The 22,522-nt window shown below is 38.8% G+C and overlaps 1 protein-coding gene across 1 annotated transcript in view; it reads left to right on the plus strand.

Moving 5' to 3' along the window:
* The first annotated feature begins 217 nt into the window (after positions 1-217).
* The window catches only part of sgpp2.L (sphingosine-1-phosphate phosphatase 2 L homeolog), a 31,920-nt gene continuing 9,615 nt past the window's right edge, over positions 218-22,522 (plus strand). The window contains 2 exon segments of the mRNA NM_001097668.1: positions 218-620; positions 15,850-16,008. Coding sequence (NP_001091137.1) covers positions 387-620; positions 15,850-16,008 — 393 coding nt within the window. The 5' untranslated portion in view covers positions 218-386.

The following is a 22,522-nucleotide window of genomic DNA, read 5'->3' on the forward strand; positions in this document are numbered from 1 at the left end:
GTTTCAATGCAAATGCACACTGAAGCAGTGCCCTGAGCTTCCACAGTCACATAGTTTATAGTTTATTGAATCTATTTATTACCCTGCTAATACACAAGTTACAAAGTCGGTCTGGTTCTGTGCATGATAGATTGCTAGTAGAAAGAAACTGGTTGGACCTGTCTCAGCTCATCTACATACTTGTCAGGTGAATGCAATGGTGAGGAAATGTGTTTTCCCAACCTGCAGGAAAAGGTAAAGGATGAGTAAGGTGTGCGCTGGCACTAGGACCGCCTTGTAAAACTCTTTCCCACGTTCTCTCCTCTGTGCAACCTGAGTGCGGATCAAAGTGCAAGAAAGGCAGGACTGTTCGTTGTGCCTCTCCCCTGGGTTTAGTCAAACAGAATATGGCCCAGCTGCTGAAAGGTCTGCAGGACCCACAGCTGGTGGCCCAATTCCAGAGGTACTGTGGGCTGACCCTGCAGCCAAAGGGTGAGGATAATGGGATTTCTCCAGGGAATTATCATTTAGAGACCAATCAAAGAGGAAGGGGCAAGACCACAGGGGGCAACGGAATTCCCCAGCAAAATGGCAACACCATCCACAGCAATGGATCATATGCAAATGGAGCACCCAAACAGGTAAAATAAAAAATCCTTTGCAAAGCTCTTTAATTAAGGTGAATAATCCACCTAGACTCTCACTTCTAAATTTAGTAGATTTTGTTTGGCAGAATCAGAATTCAGACCGTAGTACCCATTGTAGATGTAAATTTATGGCCAGGGACTTACCCTTTTAATTGGGCTTTTATTGTGAGTGCCGCCTCACCCTTTAAACTAGACACACATACTGGTTAATTAATTGGTCACTAATTAAGATGAATGCCGCAGACTACACTTCTGTAGCTAATATTTTTATAATTTATATAGCACCTGCTTAAGCAGTACAGGATTTGCTCCTTATGCATTATGGTTCATTTTATTGAAGGACAATTAACCTGTTAGAACCATTAAGTATGCATTTTTGTTTAATGCCAAATAGCCAGTCAAATTTTATGTGTCATATTATACCTAAAGTTACCCATATTCCACTGACTGCCAAAGGCTGTTTGGATTCTGTGTGTAGTAGTTCAGTAACATGTGGTGCCCAACCCTGTAAGAAAATTGACCATGGACAAGGCATCACAATGGATGTATTTTTCAATTGGCTTCTTTTAAAATTTTTATCTTGTCCTATATTAGCATTATACATCCCAATCAGTGAAACTTTACTAGGAGTGTGATCAAAAGCTATATATATATATATATATATATATATATATAGTCCATGAGGTAGCTCAGGTCTTAAGTAAAAAGTTTTATTATTACAAACGAGACTGACGTTTCGGCCTCCTCCGAAGCCTTTCTCAAAAAGTCTTTTTGAGAAAGGCCTCGGAGGAGGTTGAAACGTCAGTCTCATATGTAATAATAAAATAAAACTTTTTTACTTAAGACCTGAGAGTGCGTATCTTCCTTGCTGAATATATATAATATATATATATATATAATATATATATATATATATATATATATATATATATATATATGTGTGTGTGTGTGTGTATAAATATGTCTTTATTTTTATTTTTTTAAGTCAGGCTGTCTATTATTCATTTGCAATACCAACTTGCTACCTGGCTGCTAGGGTAATTAAGCCACAGCAAACAGACAGCATTTATTTCTAAGCCTAACCATTACATCAATTTAAAAAATATAAATAATTTTAAAAAAAATGAAACCAATTGCATATTGATTTAGACTTCTGCTGTCTAAATTATACTACACTTAAGAATGGGAATGTTGTCATGTCAGCAGCCCGTGGAGCTTGGAGGTACTGTTTGTTACAATTTCCTAAGGGTGTGGTGCCAAACAAAGTGATGTTCATTTATACAGTATTGTGAGCATCACCATGGAGTGAGTGTGTGGATCTGGAATAGTAATACAATTTGTTTGGCATGATCAGTCCTTTATAAAACTATGTATAATGCCATCCTGCAGGATAATCTTGACTGTGATCCTTTACCAACTGTCAAATAGCTTGCCCCAGTTATAATGCTTACAGTATGTAACAACAAGCATATGCTGTGGTGTTTTATATATCACGCCATATGCCAAAACAAGTCCATCTTATTTTGCATTGTGGACCTGTAACCAGGGCACCAAAATTTGTGTTCAGAATTGATTTCCATTGCTGTTGGTACCAATCCCATAGGTGTACTGAGTGGTGGAGCACAGTTGCTAAAGTGCCTTGTCTCCATAAAGCCAACTACTCTTCTATAGGGTTTAAAAGCGCATAACTAGATGTTTTTGGGTCCCACAAAAATTTATTTTAGGGGCCCCAACATATCCAGAGGCTGTCCTGTTTTACCAATTTATGTTGAAATTACTCATTAATTAAGACCTCATGGTGCCTCCTATACCTCATGGGCCCCTTGCAGCGCAGGGACTGCTTCTTCTGTAGTTACTCCCCTGATTACACAGTATCTTTTATTGAGCCCCTTTGGCAGGTTTGCTTTATATCACACCATGATGCATGAAAAGATCCACATTGGTACAGTCAACAAACACGATTTTTGTCTGTTTAAGTGAACCATGCTGGCTGTGGACCTGTCCGGAGGAGAGTACATTAACAGCCCAAGGTGGCCCTCTCCTGACTGGACTTTTAAACCTACCATAAAGATATATAGCCAATCTCTAGCCAGATATCACTTGGGCAGGCTGTCCACTTATCCGCTAACAATCTACTGACTTGTTCTGTAGGGGCCAAGTCAGCAGCTTATATTGGCCCATGTAAGGTCAGATTTACACTGAACAATGGAAGAGCTGAAACAGAGGAAGCAAAATTATTGTGGGTCCCCACAGTGAGCAGATGCAACTCTCTGGTTCTGTCTGTAGCTGTAATGCTGACATATTAAAAAATAATTTCAGTTTTACCAATAAGGTACACTGGGAGATAATGACAACTGAAGTGTCCTACTGCCTGCTTTAGATAGCATAAACTTACTTATATTGAATTAATAGAATCCCCAAGTGATCCCCCAAACAGTCACGAGTCACTGGTTGGAGATCACTGATTTATAGGTAGGAAGCAGCAGGGCATCACACATATGCACCATTACTATAGTAATATACTTCAGCAACAGGGACTTATGGACATGGGCCCACCTTGTTTACACAATGCCACCAATTTAGAGCACAGTTAACTGGGTTAAGTGTTTGAAGTTAAACTTACTAATTATCTCTAAATGTGTTACCTCAATTTCATGTGCTGATGGTGTGAGAGTACACTAGTCTGTAATAGTGTTATTCAAGCAGTCTCTCTTCAAACTTCCATATTGGCAATTGCCAAGTTTCTTAGTTCTGTAACCCAATATTCCTCAACCCTCATGCAGGACAGAATGTTTGCCCTGTCTCACTACACACCACCTTAATATTTGTGCCTGTGGGGCCAGAACTGTCTTTAGAGGAATCTTTAGATGAGGGCATGGGCCAGTGCAGTTGTAGGCTATAGGAATATGGGAAGCTCATTAAAGGGAAAGTCTAAAATAGAATAAGGCTAGAAATGCTGTATTTTATATACTAAACATAAACATGAACTTACTACACCACAATCCTAATCAAACAAATGATTTATGCTTTCAAAGTTGGCTACAGGAGGTCACCATCTTGTAATTGTGTTATACATCTTTGCGAGACCAAGACTGTGCACATGCTCAGTGTGGTCTGGGCTGCTTAGGGATCATCATAAATTATCAAAACAGCACAAGTAAAATAATATCTGCCAGAAGCTGATACAGCAAGACTGATTAATAATCAGAATATTCAGACTGCACTGGTTCCTGTGTTGTCATGTAATCTAATGTGGATTTTGTAGTTTTTGTATTGTTTAATACAGACTTTCTACAACTCTGCAGAACCACTGGCTGCAGCAAAATGATCCTCCAAATAGAATCCCAGTTTATCTGTTTAAATCTGGCTCCATGATCTTTGTCCCTGCAGCTGGAGTTGGAAACAGTAAAGGGGATGTAAAGGAAAAAAAATCCAAAACAAATCTCTACATAGTCACCGACTGCTCTACAGGTAAACTAACAAAGCTGCTTGATTTCTGCATGGCTGGGAAGGAAGGCGGGGGCTTCCCTTGCTGTTTATAAGTATGATTGTTTCACTGCAGAGTAGTTAGGGACTGTCTGACAATTCCTATCCACAGTAGTAAATGAAGGGAGAATTTCACTGCATACAGTCAGATTTCTTATAAAAACGGTACACAATTTTTTAATTAAAGTATATTGGAGATAGGTTTCTTTTTCATTAGTAAAAATGGGATTTTATTTTTTTGCCTTTACATGTCCTACATGTAGACCTTTTTGTTGTGCAGACAACAGTTATTCTAACAATGTCATTGGCTTGCTAAAACTGGAAACAAAAAAGATGCCATTGAGTAAGCTGTGATTTTCATATCCTCCATGTATAAGTTTTAATTGCTCTTTTACTTTGCTAGTTGTAGGAAACCAAAGCAGCAGCATGACTTTGTTTCATTCATGTGTTTTACCCCACTCCCAGGCTTCAGTGGAATGTGGAGCACAAATAAGAAAACAAAACTTTCAGGTTTGGCCATGAATCAGTATAGTACTGCAAGTTGGTAGGGTTTGTCCCACAATGCAAATCTCCTGCAATATTTTTTTTTTTTTTTTTGTAAAGGAACACTGTTAGAGGAGATGATAACTTTTAAATTAAATTGTCCTATTCTTAGCTGCTTTTCAGTTGGTCTTCATTTTTTTTATTTTATAATATTTTTTTAAATTATCCTGCCTCTTTCAAGCTTTTTAAAATAAGGTAAAATAATATTGCTCTATGAGGCTAAAATGTTATTGTCTTTTGCATTGCGGCTTTTCAGCACAGTGTATCAGAAGGTTAGCTCCTGGCACATCAAGGGTACAACATGTACAATTTTATGGCCCAGTGATTCCTAGAGGAGCTATTATTTATGTATATTTTTATAGCACTGTACAGTAGAACAATACATAAGATCCAAGTAACTTGCACAAAGCCCCAGAATTTCAGCTGGGTTTTTTTTTATGGAAGACTTGTGTATCTGCCATGGGACTGGAGTAACCTTTGTACCACCCGGATGGAGGCCCTGATTCCATGGTCCATACACTTGGCTTCATATTTATTCAGTCTATTACATATAAAGATGGACTGCAGCTCACCGTTTGTTTGCTTGATTGGTTACCCTGCGGGGTATCCTGTGTTGATCCCCCAATAGAGTCAATCAGTAGAAATCCAAGTGCAGGACAAATCCACAGCAGTATTCTTGACTGCAAAATCTTTTATTGGGAATGTACAAAACACAACATGTTTCGGGCTAGGCCCTTTATCAAGTGTGCAGGAACATACAAGGTGTGGGTATTTAAGCATTTTGTGACCTTTCACCTAATGTGATGCATTGTGGGTTAGTCAGAATTGGTATTAATTAAACCATTTAAATCAATTAGTATGCATAACACAAACAATTTTTCCAGTGTCCATGAAAAATTCGCTTAAAATCCACCGATTTGTGAAATATTCGTGTAATAGAAATATTAAAACATTTTTAAAAATTTGACAAAATTTAAGACAAAATAAGAAAGTCCATCTCTCCATTTCCACTTGTCGCCAGGCCAATACTTCAGTAGTTTAGCCTATACGTAAAGGAAACTGCCGTTAGGCCTATCCAGGCACTAGCTATAGAAAATGTTGTTACTCACGCATTATTGTTACATTAGTAGTTGTTTGAAACATTGTTGCTTTTCAGGTTAATAAATACTTTTTATATAATGTTGTTACTGTGTCAACATAGTTATATTTACTTATAAGTGCAACATGATGTAGCCAGCATGTAATTTTAGTCTCCTGTATCAAAACTCACCATTACTTGATACGGCAGGAGATCCGTAAAGGCTAGCTGACTGTCAATATCTCCTGTAGAAGAAATACGTAATTAATACTCTAAAACTTCAAATTTACAGAAAGCATGCTAAGTTTAGTTGTTCATTCATCCCTTTAGGATAAACACAATCTAAGCGTCTAATCCAGCGTGCTTCTCTTTGCAATAACATGGTATTCCTATCACCCCCTTTAGGTGGTTTCGGTACGATCTCCAATATCTTCCATTATAATTGGCAGACATTATGTTTAGCGGTGGCAAAGTGCCTAGATACTGGAGTATCATTATAAGTGTCTGCTTTAAAATTTCTGATATTTTTATGTTCCTTAATTCTTATATTGACAGAACGAATTGTTTTACCCACGTAAAGTTTCCCACATGGACACTTCAATACATAGACCACGAAGTTAGTGGTGCAGGTGGCGAAGGGCATTAGTTTTATTTCTTTACCTGTTATTGGATGATTTATGTTAGCACCTTTTATGATTGAGTTGCAGCAATTACAGCTCATACAGGGAAAAGTTCCGATCTTAGGTGTGCCCTTGAATATATTGGTTTTGTTATCAGGGCCTGAAGTGGGGCATAGTATATCACGCAAGGTTCTTTTGTAAGCAAAGCGTGGTGGGTTGGAAAAAATTGCTCCATACTTGGGATCAAGTTGAAGTAATGGCCAGTATTTTTTAATTACATTTTCGATATTTTTGCTCCGTCTATCATATTTACTGATAACGGTTAGTCTGTCAGTATCTCTTAATTTCTGCTTAGTACTCAACAGGTCCTGACGGGGTAATTTTTGAACTTCATTGCTGACCTGGGACAGTTTGCCCTTAGGATATCCTCTTTCTAGGAACCTTTTAGTTAGCTTGTTTGCTGCTTCTTTATAGGCAGTGTCAGTGGATGCTATTTTTCTCGCCCTCATGTATTGGCCCTTGGGAATAGCATTCAATGTTTGGGGGTTATGAAAACTCTTTTTATGTAGAAGGTTATTCCTATCCATCTTTTTCCTGTACAAATTTGTACTTAGTACATTGTTTGTTAGTTTTATACTAATATCAAGGAAGTTCATTTCACAATCAGAGACCTCCATTGTAAATTTGACCGTATGGTGTGCTTCATTAGCCATTCTCACCATCTCCTCAAATTTTTCCACAGTTCCTTCCCAAAATATTAGTATATCGTCCACATATCTATGGTATTGTTTTATGTACTGCAAATATGGATCCCTAAGAAACAGCTTTTTTTCGAGTTCATAAACAAAGAGGTTGGCAAAGGAGGGAGCAACCGCTGAACCCATTGAGGTACCTTGCCAGTAAAAGGAATCCATATGTTTGAAATAATTCTTTTTGAGTACAATCTCAAGACAATCCAGAATAAAGTAAATCTGTGCATGAGGTATAGTGGTTTCGAGTAAAGCCTCCTCTATGCATTTAATTCCCTCATCCTGGAGAATAGAGGTAAAAAGGCTTTGGATATCTATACTGCACAGCAAGGTACCTGGGTTAACATTCAAATTTTGGTTCAATTTATTTAACAGTTCTTTTGTATCTTTTAAACATGTAGGAATATTTGAAACCAGTTTTTGAAGGTGATAGTCTACATATTTTGAAAGGGGTTCAAGTACTGACCCGATGCCGGACACTATTGGTCTACCCGGGGGGGTTTTCAAAGGTCTTGTGAATTTTTGGTAAAACGTATATCATTGGGACCCGCGGAAAATCAGTATTGAGAAATTCTTTAGTTGTCTTATCTATGATCCCATTGGCATATGCGTCAGACACCATTAAATCAATTCGTTTTTTCAATTTCTCAGTGGGGTCTGCATCAATCACAGAATAGTGGCCTGGGGTTTCAAGTTGGCGTTTTATCTCTAAGAGATAATTGTTCTTATCCATCACCACCACCGCCCCTCCTTTATCTGCCTTTTTTATTATAATTTCGGTATTATTCTTAAGAGCCGACAATGCTGCTTTTTCCCCATACGTTAAATTTGTATGTTTATTGTCTGGATATTTATACCAATTTGATTTAACTTCCTCTGTTACCACCTGTACAAACGACTCCAATGCATTACAGGTTACATCAGGGAGGTAAGGTCTTTTTTTCTTTAGACCTGTTGGTTTAACAGATGGCTGAGATTCAGAAAAACACATTTTAAGTTTTGCTGTACGAACAAACTTAAAAAATTCAACTTCCCAGTCAAAAAATTCAGTGTTATAACTTGGGACAAAGCCTAAACCTTTGTTCAAAACTGTAAGCTCAGTCTTTGTTAAAGTCACAGAGGAAAGGTTGATAACCAAATCATTTACCTCTTGTTGCTTGTTCCGTTGTTTTTCTGCCGCTGTGGATAAGCTTCCCTGACAATAGGGTACCTTGGATTTTTTCTGTTCGTATTTATTTGCGAGCCGCTTGGGCCCGCTCCTAAAAAAGGCTGCGGCTCCCTGTCAGATCCTGGTCCTTCTTCTTCCTTGTTGGTGTAGGGGGAAGATTCCGCGGTGTAACAACCGCGAGGATACTTTTGACTGTGATGCGGGGGTCTGCGGTCACCTTTGCGGGAGTACTCCCTCTGTTCCCTCTGCTCCTTCGGTTTGAGCGTGTCACGGGTCTCCTGTTGCTCGGTGCTGGGGTAGGCGTGCAGTCCGTTCGTCCTCTTCTTTGAACGCTGCCTGTAACGCTCCTCCCTCCACGTATACACCTGTCCGGATTCGTAGTCCCTGCAATCCTGATGGAACTTGCGTATCTTCCGCTCAATGATTTCCTCCTGGAGCTTGCTGAGAATCTCGCTATGTTCAGCGAGCGCCGCTTCCGCCCTCAATGCGCCAAGTATGCCAGTCACTTCCGCCCTTACTTTGTCGACTGTAGCAGCTAGATCTTTAATGTCAGCATTCAAGCATTCGATGGTGAGTATCATAAAATTGATAGAGCACTTATTACTTATTTCTTGCGAGCGTACATTCATCAAAGGGTTTAAAGTGCATAAATTCGGCTTGTTGATAACTCTTAGTCCTCTCGGTATTTTATTAGAGCGTACATATTCAGTCAATGTTGAACGATGCAACTTTAAATTCAGGAGCCTTTTTTCCAATAACAGTAATTCCTCTATTGGTTCTTTTTTTGTCGGGCTTCCAAGGTCCAGGGCAATTACTTCCCCTTCTTCTAAAATCCGCTCTATTTCTATTTATTATAATAAAAAAGGCAGATAAAGGAGGGGTGGTGGTGGTGATGGATAAGAACAATTATCTCTTAGAGATAAAACGCCAACTTGAAACCCCAGGCCACTATTCTGTGATTGATGCAGACCCCACTGAGAAATTGAAAAAACTAATTGATTTAATGGTGTCTGACGCATATGCCAATGGGATCATAGATAAGACAACTAAAGAATTTCTCAATACTGATTTTCCGCGGGTCCCAATGATATACGTTTTACCAAAAATTCACAAGACCCTTGAAAACCCCCCCGGGTAGACCAATAGTGTTCGGCATCGGGTCAGTACTTGAACCCCTTTCAAAATATGTAGACTATCACCTTCAAAAACTGGTTTCAAATATTCCTACATGTTTAAAAGATACAAAAGAACTGTTAAATAAATTGAACCAAAATTTGAATGTTAACCCAGGTACCTTGCTGTGCAGTATAGATATCCAAAGCCTTTTTACCTCTATTCTCCAGGATGAGGGAATTAAATGCATAGAGGAGGCTTTACTCGAAACCACTATACCTCATGCACAGATTTACTTTATTCTGGATTGTCTTGAGATTGTACTCAAAAAGAATTATTTCAAACATATGGATTCCTTTTACTGGCAGAAGCAAGGTACCTCAATGGGTTCAGCGGTTGCTCCCTCCTTTGCCAACCTCTTTGTTTACGAACTCGAAAAAAAGCTGTTTCTTAGGGATCCATATTTGCAGTACATAAAACAATACCATAGATATGTGGACGATATACTAATATTTTGGGAAGGAACTGTGGAAAAATTTGAGGAGATGGTGAGAATGGCTAATGAAGCACACCATACGGTCAAATTTACAATGGAGGTCTCTGATTGTGAAATTAACTTCCTTGATATTAGTATAAAACTAACAAACAATGTACTAAGTACAAATTTGTACAGGAAAAAGATGGATAGGAATAACCTTCTACATAAAAAGAGTTTTCATAACCCCCAAACATTGAATGCTATTCCCAAGGGCCAATACATGAGGGCGAGAAAAATAGCATCCACTGACACTGCCTATAAAGAAGCAGCAAACGAGCTAACTAAAAGGTTCCTAGAAAGAGGATATCCTAAGGGCAAACTGTCCCAGGTCAGCAATGAAGTTCAAAAATTACCCCGTCAGGACCTGTTGAGTACTAAGCAGAAATTAAGAGATACTGACAGACTAACCGTTATCAGTAAATATGATAGACGGAGCAAAAATATCGAAAATGTAATTAAAAAATACTGGCCATTACTTCAACTTGATCCCAAGTATGGAGCAATTTTTTCCAACCCGCCACGCTTTGCTTACAAAAGAACCTTGCGTGATATACTATGCCCCACTTCAGGCCCTGATAACAAAACCAATATATTCAAGGGCACACCTAAGATCGGAACTTTTCCCTGTATGAGCTGTAATTGCTGCAACTCAATCATAAAAGGTGCTAACATAAATCATCCAATAACAGGTAAAGAAATAAAACTAATGCCCTTCGCCACCTGCACCACTAACTTCGTGGTCTATGTATTGAAGTGTCCATGTGGGAAACTTTACGTGGGTAAAACAATTCGTTCTGTCAATATAAGAATTAAGGAACATAAAAATATCAGAAATTTTAAAGCAGACACTTATAATGATACTCCAGTATCTAGGCACTTTGCCACCGCTAAACATAATGTCTGCCAATTATAATGGAAGATATTGGAGATCGTACCAAACCACCTAAAGGGGGTGATAGGAATACCATGTTATTGCAAAGAGAAGCACGCTGGATTAGACGCCTAGATTGTGTTTATCCTAAAGGGATGAATGAACAACTAAACTTAGCATGCTTTCTGTAAATTTGAAGTTTTAGAGTATTAATTACGTATTTCTTCTACAGGAGATATTGACAGTCAGCTAGCCTTTACGGATCTCCTGCCGTATCAAGTAATGGTGAGTTTTGATACAGGAGACTAAAATTACATGCTGGCTACATCATGTTGCACTTATAAGTAAATATAATTATGTTGACACAGTAACAACATTATATAAAAAGTATTTATTAACCTGAAAAGCAACAATGTTTCAAACAACTACTAATGTAACAATAATGCGTGAGTAACAACATTTTCTATAGCTAGTGCCTGGATAGGCCTAATGGCAGTTTCCTTTACGTATAGGCTAGACTACTGAAGTATTGGCCTGGCGACAAGTGGAAATGGAGAGATGGACTTTCATATTTATTCAGGCCTAAGATGAAAATGTGTAAATTAGTTTTTCTGTGCAACAATAGAATGTGGCAGAGTTCACCAGAGAGAGTGCAGCCATGGGTCTGACCTACAATGTATTTTGGTGACTTTCTCTTCGCATTTATATGCTATGGGAAATTCTCACCAATCCCCAGCATAAACATTACAATTAGTAGTCTCTCCTTGTCAAATACTTTTAAAATGGTGTCAGCTTCCCTTTATCCCTGATTTAAGTGCATTAGTACCTTCTATATACAGATATGTTCTTTGTCTTTTTCTTCAGTTTGTTTCCTCCTAGGTAACAATGTACTGCACTGACTGCATTTCTCTAAGTCAAATTAATTTACTTCCATAGGAACAAGATAACTATTGTATCACGTATGCCTGCATAAGCCTTGACAGTAATTACTTTATTGCTTATGATATATTCCTTTTTTTACAAACCCCTGATATGCCTTTCAAAAAACTTCCCACTTTAGATGTCAGACTAACTGGTTAATAATGTACACCATATAGTGATTGCTTTCACCTATACGTGTACAGTAGCACTGGCTTCTCAAATCCTGTACATGAGGGATAAAGTAGCACAAAGTAGCAGGGAAGGGTCTGGCGGATATACACTGGCATAACTAGATGTTATTGGGCTTCACAGCAAATTAAATTTATGGACACCAACTAGGTCCGGACTGAGAATTAAAATAGGCCCTGGCATTTCAGGTACACAGAGGCCCAATCAGCCCACACAGAGGCCCAAACAGCCCTCACCAGCCCACTAAATACTGACTTTCTATAGGACCTTATAGCAGCCCCTCTGGCATTTGCCAGAACTCACAGATTGCCAGTCCGGGCCTGGCCACCAACATATCCAGAGGCTGTCCTGTTTTAACAATATATGTTCAAATTACTCATTAATTAAGAACTTATGTTGCCCCCTATAGCAATTTTGATATCGTAGAATATTTATTACAGCAGGATCCTATGTAGTATGCATTTTCTGCTAGAAGATTGTTCAGACTAACCATGCTGATTTGGTTTGAGTAACCCCAGATATAAATCCATCCTGGGCACCCAGCAGCTATTGTTAAGGCCTCTACCACTTTCCTGCCTGTTTTTCTCCTCGCTTCACACCAAGTGCATAAAAATATAGAATTAATCTTTACCAGCAAGAAATATTTTTGTTTTTAGTTCTAAGAATATTGTATCTAGTTAGCGTATTGTTTGGATTTTTTTAATCTGGACCATAAGTCAAAATTAAAAAAGCTTTTATCAGACAGAGAAGGAAATCTATGAATGGCATTTAACATTTTAATACTGCACATACTAATTACATTACAAATATTTTAATGGCATATTTTTCCAGAGAGTGTAAATATTAAATGTGCAATTTAAATGCATACCAGTAAACAAACAGGTCTATTGGCAAAGGACCAGCCAAGTCATAAATACCTGTACTACTTATAAAATTAATACCTACCATAGTTCGTTAATCCTTATTTTCCTTCTTAGAAGCCTTTTTGCATAAATACAGTCAGAGCCAGATTATACACTAGGCTAATACTTGCACAAGACTGCCTTTAGTCATCGCTGTAGAGCAGTGGTCCCCAACCAGTGGCTCATGAATAACTGGATGTTGATCCTAGTGACCTCAAAGCAGGTGCTTCATTTTGAATTTCTGCTTTGGAGGCAAGTTTTAGTTGTATAAAAACCAGGCGGACTGCCAAACAGAGCCTCCTGTAGGCTGCCACTCTACATAGGGACTACAAAATAGCCAATCACAGCCTATAACTGGCACCCCCATGAATTTTTTGCATGCTTGTTACTCTCCAACTTTTAATTACATTTGAATGTGGTTTATAGGTAAAAAAAGGTTGGGGATACCTGCCGTAGAGGTGTCTGAGCCAAAACCTGCTGAAGAGCCCAGTTGGGCAGCAATAATATAAAGCCCTACTGTCATCATCTTGTCCTCTGCTATCCGCACCCTCCATCTGCTGTCCATCTATTCAACCACTATGCATGAGACTCAGATCAGTCCACCAATTGTTCTGTCTGTCTTAGTGGGAGAGACATCGCAATAGTGAGCTCATTTAACAATGCAAGTACAAAGCACTAAAATATACGCAAAACTGTACATGTTTAGATTGTAAGCTCTACAGTACAGGACCACCTTCCTACTGTGTCTGTCACCAAATGTCACTTAATCTCTGTTTGTTTATACTAAATTATTATAATGCTTCTCTTCCCTGTGTGTGCAGTACAGCCTTTTCTTGTTGCTATTTATCAGTAGAGTTATCTATAAATCCATATTGTGGTGCTATTCACAAAGGTACTTAAACCTATAGTGCTCCTTAACACCTTTCTTAGTGTGCCAGTGTGCCCTTGCAGTGGATCCATCAGGTCCTAAATAACTAACATCCCTAGGGCCCCATTTTGCCTCAGTCCATGTCCATGTCTGCACATTGTACTTATTAGTAAATATGTATGGTTCACATTTAAGTCAACTTTTAATATGTTATAGAATGGCCAATTCTAAGCAACTTTTCAACTTCATTATTTTCTTTTTTTTTATGATAAATTTTGAGTTCTTTGCTTTACTCCTCTGACTTTCCAGCTTTCAAATCTAAAAATCAAATGCTCTGTAAGGTTACAAATGTGTTATTGCTACTTTTTATTACTTGTTTTTTTTTATTCAGGCCCTCTTCTATTCATATTCCAAACTGAAGAGGTGCTGACTCAGTAACTCAGTAATTAAAAATGAAAACCAATTGCACATTGTCTCAGAATATCACTCTCTACATACTAAAAGTTAATATAAAAGTGAACAACCCCTTTAAGTGCCATGGACCTTGTGCGTGTCCATGTGGGATGAGTGTCACTAAATTAAATGGTCTCTATATGTGAGTAATCCTTGTTTCTTATCAAGAACTTCCATTTAACCAGTGAAAGGGCTTGCCTGCTTTCCTGTCCAGTCCCACAATAGTAACTTTGTGTTAGTTGCTGGTATGGTCCTGCTCCATTTGTATAGCAGTCATGCTAACTTTAGCTATTCCCCTGGCCCCCACCAACTATTTGCAATTCGTTCCCACTCTCTTTCATGTTAAAAGCCAAATGACACACTCTATGCCGCAGTTATTGAAATGTTGTCCTCTCTAGAAAAGAACCGTTTAAGAGCATCACCAGCTGACACTGTGTTTCCTGGGATAATTTGAGCTCTTTTAAAGCATTAAAAATGCATAATAATCCCAAAGCATCACATGCTGCTCAGTGCTCAAACCATGCCCAGCGTTGCAGCTTTCAATAAAACACTTGGAACAGTTTCCGTGAAGGCCCCATGAAAAGGCTCTTGTTCCTGAATTTGTTCTTTCTTTTAGGGAATGCTTTTTAACCACTGCTTTCCCCTAGGGCTTCATAAATTTTAAATGTTTTAAGCAGCTTTTTTGATTTTTACTCCTCCTGCCATCTAAAATGGGCCTGTCATCCAAAGCACTGGTTAAAGGGGAGCAATTACAGGTACAAAAATGGGTCCAAAAATAGCTTCAAAAACAGATTTTCATTTATTTCTGATATTTTCTCGGCTGCAAACAACTCATGATTCTTGGCAGTTGGGCATTTCAAGTTGCTGCCCAGAATAAGTTGGACCGGAGAAATAACATACACCTCCTCACCATAACAATTCCAGTGCAGCCAACTGCTCCTGCGCTCAGTCTGGGTCTCACAGCATGAGTGAGTAGGTTACAGCAGGAAAGAAATTATTAGGTTCTTATTAGCAAAGCTATCAAAGCTTTACATATATTTTTTTATTGCAATGAGAGTATCCTTTGGTAGAAGTCAGAATGTCTTCTAAATTGTGCTGTCAGCTTCCATTGGAAAAGAAACTGCTCATCGTTAAATGCATTGCATAGCACTGTCCCTACTACTTATACTGTATATTGTCCTAAATATAACAGTATATTTAGCAAATGCTCCTGATATATTAGAACCCCACAGGATCCGTTTGGTGTCTACCTCTAAAGCAGGGCACATGCTAGATTCCGGCAAATACTGTCACACTGCAACAGCCATATTACTTATTTTATCATACATACGTATTAAAAGGCACTAAGTTTGCCCAGGAGCAGTAACCAATAGCAACCAATAAGATGTTTGCTTTAAACACAGTGACCAGCAAATGCTACCTGCTAATTGGCTGCTATAGGTTACTGCACCTTGGCAGTTAGTGCCTTTTTGTTAAATAACCCAGGGGAGTAAATTTGGGGATGCAGTACCTTGCGTGAAGATTTTTTTTATCCCCCCCCCACTCTATATACTCATGGGTCACACGTGATCCCCGTCGCACAGACTCGCGGGTCACCTGGATGCCCCCATCACGAATGCTACAGAGAAAGCTGCCAGATATGGAATTAGTAATATCTCGTTGGTGGTGGTTATTCTGTTATGGGAATGTCTGCTTCTTACAGTGCCTTGCATTTTTTCCCCTAGGGCATTACCAAGAAATACCAGGTGCAGAACTACTTTCTGTATTACCTCTTCAGATTTGCCGCTGCTCTGGGACAAGAAGTGTTTTACATCACTTTCTTACCTTTCACTTACTGGAATCTTGATCCATTCATAGGGCATCGCCTGGTTGTTGTCTGGGCCGTAAGTATCTGTCAAGTCTTCTTTGTGGATAAAATGTTTTATTATTGTTCTTAGCTACTAATAATCATGCTCCTGCCTCCTGTAGTTGCATTAACCACACATGGGTGTCAGAGCATTCCTTACTGCACTGTACTGCTGCATACATGATGTTACTCTTCTTATGCTTTGGTATTGGGTCTACAACAGAGGCAAATGCGTTAAAAAACTTCATAGCTAGCCCTATATATATATATATATATATATATATATATATATATATATATATATATATATATATATATATATATATATATATATATATATATATATACACACACCATTATATATAAACCGGGAGAAGGAGAAAGAACACCACCAAAACTACCAGTGAAGGTAGAAAGCAGTCCTCCCATATATTTCTGGGGTGTCCGAAAAACTTAGAACAATTTTAAATAAACACCACATCCCAGTGTGCTTCTGCTTTAAATCCAGCAACACGTAGAGGCAACAGCTGGTTTGTCCAAAAGACCCAACACCAAAACATAAAAAGAGTAAAATTGTGCAATGCTCAGACTTACACGTGGGAGAAAACCAAACAACCGTTAAACAAACATATGGCGCGGTACAGGAGAGCCAGCTCCTCTGGTCAGGGCTAGCCGTGTAACTACACCTAAAGGAAAAAGAACACATGTATGACGGCTGTTAAGTCACATCCTAGACAATGAGGAGGATTAATTCAAAACGGGGCCATACATGTGAAAACGGAAAAAACACGTTCTTTCTATTGAGACTATTAAAATTCTAGTCTCTTATTCAAATCAGTACATGATTGCTAGGATATTTTGTCCCATAGCAACCAGAATGCTGAAACCCTTTTAAAAGGGGATGTAGTTTTAAAAATAAATATGCATAAGGTAGCAAACCATGCAAAGTATCACCCAAATACACTGCCAGGGTCATTTAACTTTCTGGCGACTGGATGGCAGCAAATCAGCTTAGGACTGCTATGGCAAAAAGCCAGATGCTGCCTTCACAAGAAAATGTTATAGCTCCTGGCTTGCTCAATGGCTCCATCAATTACTATAAATGACATCATTATTCAATTATAATTATAGTATATAACTGGATCACTGCATGGAGAAAGCTGGAGACTGCAGATTTTAATATAACCTATTGTACTCATCATTACATTTTCTTTCCAATTTTGTTGTCCTTATATGATTCTAGTTTAACTAGAAGTCTGGAACAGGATGATATATTTATTTCTCATTCAGCTGAATCAAATCCTCAATTCATTGCTGGTATAATCATCATTATTATTTAATACTAAAGAAGAAACTACCCCATTGCCAATATACATTAGAATTGTATAATATTATATATATAATGGTGTGTGTATATATATATATATATATATATATGCAAATCCAATAGCCATTAACTGGTTTATAAGATTCCTATCCAGCACAGATTCAGATGGACCCTTTATAGAACATATTCCCTTGTTTTGCACTCTACTTTAAACCAGTTTGGCCCTTAGGCAAGACCCCACTGGAGACTATAAATAATACAGGTTCTCTCTGTAGAAAGGGATTTCATTGTCTGTTGCAGTGAAAAGTCGCTGCACTTTATTTCTGACACCGTTAGGCTATAGCCAGACCAGTTGGATTTCAGCTTGTGGAAAACACAGGCCAATAATCTGCTCCTTTGATGCTGCTGCCCTTCTGCCTTGTGTGTCTGTACTAGTGATCTGCTGCTAGTTTAGGTAAAGTAATGATAATGGGGGATTTTAATTACCCAGATATTGACTGGATCAACGGTACTGCTAGATCAGTTAATGGGAACAAGTTTATAAACTTATTGCACGACAATTTTTTAGCACAGGTTGTTGAGGAGCCCACCAGAAAAAATGCTATTCTTGATTTAGTGATCTCTAATGACCCAGAACTTATAGCAAATGTGCAAGTCATTGAACCCCTGGGTAATAGTGACCATAATGTTATATCTTTTAATGTCTGGTGCAAAAAACAAAAATATACTGGGGCAACAAAAACCATGAAATTTGGAAAAGCTAATTTTAGTGCCTTGAGGGCTGCCCTACAGAGCATTGATTGGGGCATTAGGTTTTCAGCTAAAAACACAGAACAGAAATGGTTGTCCTTTAAAATGATATTAAATCATTACTGTTCTCAATTTATTCCCTTAAGGACTAAACGTAGAAGCTCTAAGAATCATCCTGTGTGGCTTAATACAGAAGTAAAGAAGTTAATGGGAAAGAAGAGAAAGGCATTTAAAAACTACAAATCTGTAGGGACAGAAGCTGCATTTAATGAATATAAACACTGTAATAAATGTTGTAAATCAGCAATCCGGAAGGCTAAGAAAAGAAATGAAGAGTTAATTGCGGTGGAGGTGAAAACTAACGCTAAAAAGTTTTTTAAATATATTAATAGTAAAAAGATGCAGGTTGAGAGTGTTGCTCCATTAAATAATGGTACCAGTATGGTTGTAACAGATACAGAAAAGGCAAATGTGTTAAATCAGTTCTTTTCTTCAGTGTATACAATAGAGGAGTCTGGGTTCACAGGCTCACTTAATAACTGCACGAATGGTTCAGCTCAATCTAGTCAGTGGCTGACTCAGGATATGATTCAAAAAGCTTTAATACAAATTAATGTAAACAAGGCTCCAGGGCCTGATGGCATACACCCCCGGGTTCTAAGAGAGCTTAGTTCAGTTTTAGACCAGCCCTTATTTCTGATTTTCTCAGAGTCACTATCATCTGGTATGGTGCCTATGGATTGGAGAAAAGCTGATGTTATTCCAATATTTAAAAAGGGATTACGATCTCAGCCTGGCAATTATAGGCCAGTAAACTTGACATCTGTGGTAGGCAAATTATTTGAAGGCTTGTTAAGGGATCACATTCAAAATTTTGTCCTAATGAATGGCATTATGAGCAACAATCAGCATGGCTTTATGAAGGACAAATTTGATTGCATTTTATGATGTGGTAAGTAAGATTCTGGACAGTGGGGGAGCAGTAGATGTGATCTATTTGGATTTTGCCAAAGCGTTTGATACTGTGCCCCACAAACGACTGCTTTCTAAACTAAGGTCTTAATGAAGGCGTTTGCACGTGGATAGGAAACTGGCTACAGGATCGGGTACAGAGGGTGGTTGTTAATGGGACATTCTCTACTTGGAGTAAGGTTCTTAGTGGGGTCCCCCAGGGCTCAGTATTGGGTCCACTTTTATTTAACTTGTTCATTAATGACTTAGGGGAGGGTGTTGTAAGTAATGTATCAGTGTTTGCAGATGACACAAAATTATCCAGCCCAATTAATTCCATCCAGCATGTGGCATCCTTGCAACAGGATCTTGACAAACTGGCAATCTGGGCAGCTAAGTGGCAAATGAGATTCAATGTTGATAAATGTAAAGTCATGCACCTGGGATGTAAAAATATCCAAGCCACTTATACCCTTAATGGGACTGCACTAGGCAAATCCATTATGGAAAAGGACCTTGGAGTCCTTGTAGATGATAAACTTGGCTGTAGCAAGCAATGCCAGTCAGCAGCATCAAGGGCAAATAAGGTCTTGAGCTGTATTAAAAGGGGCATAGAGTCACGGGAGGAGGAGGTCATTCTTCCACTGTATAGAGCACTTGTAAGGCGCCATCTAGAATATGCCATACAGTTTTGGTCTCCATCACTCAAACAGGACATTATTGTATTAGAGAGGGTACAGAGAAGGGCAACTAAGCTGGTAAAAGGTATTGAAAATCTTAGCTATGAGGAAAGACTGGCCAAATTGGGGATGTTCACACTGGAGAAGAGTCGCTTAAGGGGTGATATGATAACTATGTATAAATATATAAGGGGATCATATAATAATCTCTCTAATGCTTTATTTACCAGTAAGTCTTTCCATCTGACGCGAGGTCACCCATTCCGATTAGAAGAAAAGAGGTTCCGCCTAAATATTCGGAAGGGTTTTTTTACAGTGAGAGCTGTGAAGATGTGGAATTCTCTCCCTGAATCAGTTGTACAGGCTGATACATTAGATGGCTTTAAGAAGGGGTTGGATAGCTTTTAAGCAAGTAAGGGAATACAGGGTTATGGGAAATAGCTCATAGTCCAAGTTGATCCAGGGACTAGTTTGATTTTGGAGTCAGGAAGGAATTTTTCCCCCTCTGAGGCAAATTGGAGAGGCTTCAGATGGGTTTTTTTTGCCTTCCTCTGGATCAACTGGCACATAGGTAGTTAATAAAAAAAAAAAAAAGGTTGAACTCTATGGACATGTGTCTTTTTTCAACCTTACTTACTATGTTACTATGTTACTATGTAGGAGAAGAGCTCAATCCGCACCCGCCCACCACCCGCGAGGAGCACTGCGAGGTCGACCCGAACCCACGGGTATCGGGTTGGCCCACACATCACTAGTCTGTACCCAGGAACATTACCTTCACTCGGGTGTAGGCAGATGTGGCATCAGTTCTGGACTGGGAGTCAAAAATAGGCCCTGGCATTCCAAGTACACAGAGACCTGAACAACTCCCACCAGCCCACTAAATAGTAATTTACAGCAGCCCCTCTGGCATTTGTCAGAACCCATAAATTGCCAGTCCAGGTCTGCGTGGTGGATTTCGGCGCTGAAATGCAAGGTTTTGCATTTCTCGACGCAAACTGCTGCTTCTGCCTGCAGCCAGAAAGAGGCTAAAGAAGAAGACTATTATTTTAAAAACTATAAAAAATTAAGACAAATTGAAGTCGCTAAGAACACAGCGTTCTAAAAGATATCACAGGTATGGAATCTGTTATGCAGAAACCTGTTATCCAAATTACAGAATGGTCATCTCCCACAGACTCCGTATTATCCAAATAATCCAAATTTTAATAATAAAACAGTACTTTGTACTAGATCCAAGCTAAGATATAATTAATCCTTATTGGAATCAAAAACCAGCCTATTGGGTTGATTTAATGTTTACATGATTTTCTAGTAGACTTAAGGTATAAATCCAAATTACAGAGGCAAATCTGGAAAACCCCAGGTCCCGAGGATTCTGGATAACAGGTCCCATAAAAGTTTAAATGTAAACAATTTTAATTACTGAAATCTGAACAAAAACGAGATAGGATATCAGAAGATATCTTTGGCAAATATACACAGTCGGTCGGACTAGGCCAGCAGGACACCAGGAAAAAACCCGGTGGGCCCTGCCAACCCAGACCTGCTCTATACCCAAATCCAGTGTTCCTGTTCCCGACCTCCATCTCGCAGCAAAACAAAAAGGTGCGTGCGCTCGGTGGGGGGAGCCCTGAGACAGCAGTCCCTGTGGGCCCCAGGCCCCCAAATTGAACCCAGTTCACAGTTCAATCAAACTAGCTGAGGAAGCTGGTATTGGAAGTGATATTATGGATGCTGGGTTTTCATTTGGAGGGGTTGAACTTGATGGACTTTGTCTTTTTTCAACCCAATTTAACTATGTAACTACGATACAAGACAAGATACATTAGGGAAGTTTGCCATGCAGAGCCTGGGGGCCATGTTTGGCTATCTTTGTGTAGGTAGGGTTTCTGTTACCATAACACCATACAGTTACTCTTTATTATCACTGATATACATGCTGTAGTCTGTAAGCAGGCTTTAGCAGCTGTAGGCCACAGAGATGTGGGCAGATACAGATTGTGAATGAGAAGAGATTTGAACTATGGATGACCGAGCTTGACTGCCCACCCCCCTTCCACTGAACTTTACAGCAAAGAGGGAGTTCTTGCTCAGTGACTAAAGCAGACCACACATTATAATCCTAGAATTATAGAATGTTTATTAGATTGTTAACTCTTGAACGTTGCTTGTTTTATTCTGCTACCTTTCTACCCTAAATAATCTAATTGTAACAAGCTATATGAACTGACTGCAAACTGATGCACACAAAAGAATAGACCCTGCTCTCAAGAGCTTACATTCTAAAGGGGGCAATATCGAATCTCTGGGTGGAGATTGTAATTTAGCATAACACAATCTGAGAAGGTAGCCTTGTCTAGGAAATGGTTACGGTGTTTATGGAGTGCCTGCCCCATTGTATAATGTTATCTCCCACTAGGCTGTCAGAGGATGCTGGGAATGGTAGTTCAGTCAATTAAGGCCTGCTGCTTGAATATCATTGATTTACATCGATTTTACCCATAGGCGAGAGCTTTGTAGTTTCTGTATTGTGCTGGCAATAATGAACATTGGATTCACCAGCTGCTAACAGATTTCCCAATTCTTTCTCAATTGACATTTACTCCAGCAATCCCCTCTGCCACCTGCAATGGTTTAAAGGGCTTTACAGGCATTTCACTTACAGAATATATATTTATTCCATATGTAGTACACATAAACACAATCTTCTCTAAATAATAATATGCTATTTGTACCTGTTACATCTGATGGCAGAAACAATGATTTAATATCAATTGGGTCTGATATTCACTATATCAGTGTCTCCAGACTGGATGAACCAATGCATGTGTATATTATTT

The sequence above is a fragment of the Xenopus laevis genome, chromosome 5L (genome assembly GCF_017654675.1).
Source record: "Xenopus laevis strain J_2021 chromosome 5L, Xenopus_laevis_v10.1, whole genome shotgun sequence".
NCBI lineage: Eukaryota > Metazoa > Chordata > Amphibia > Anura > Pipidae > Xenopus > Xenopus laevis.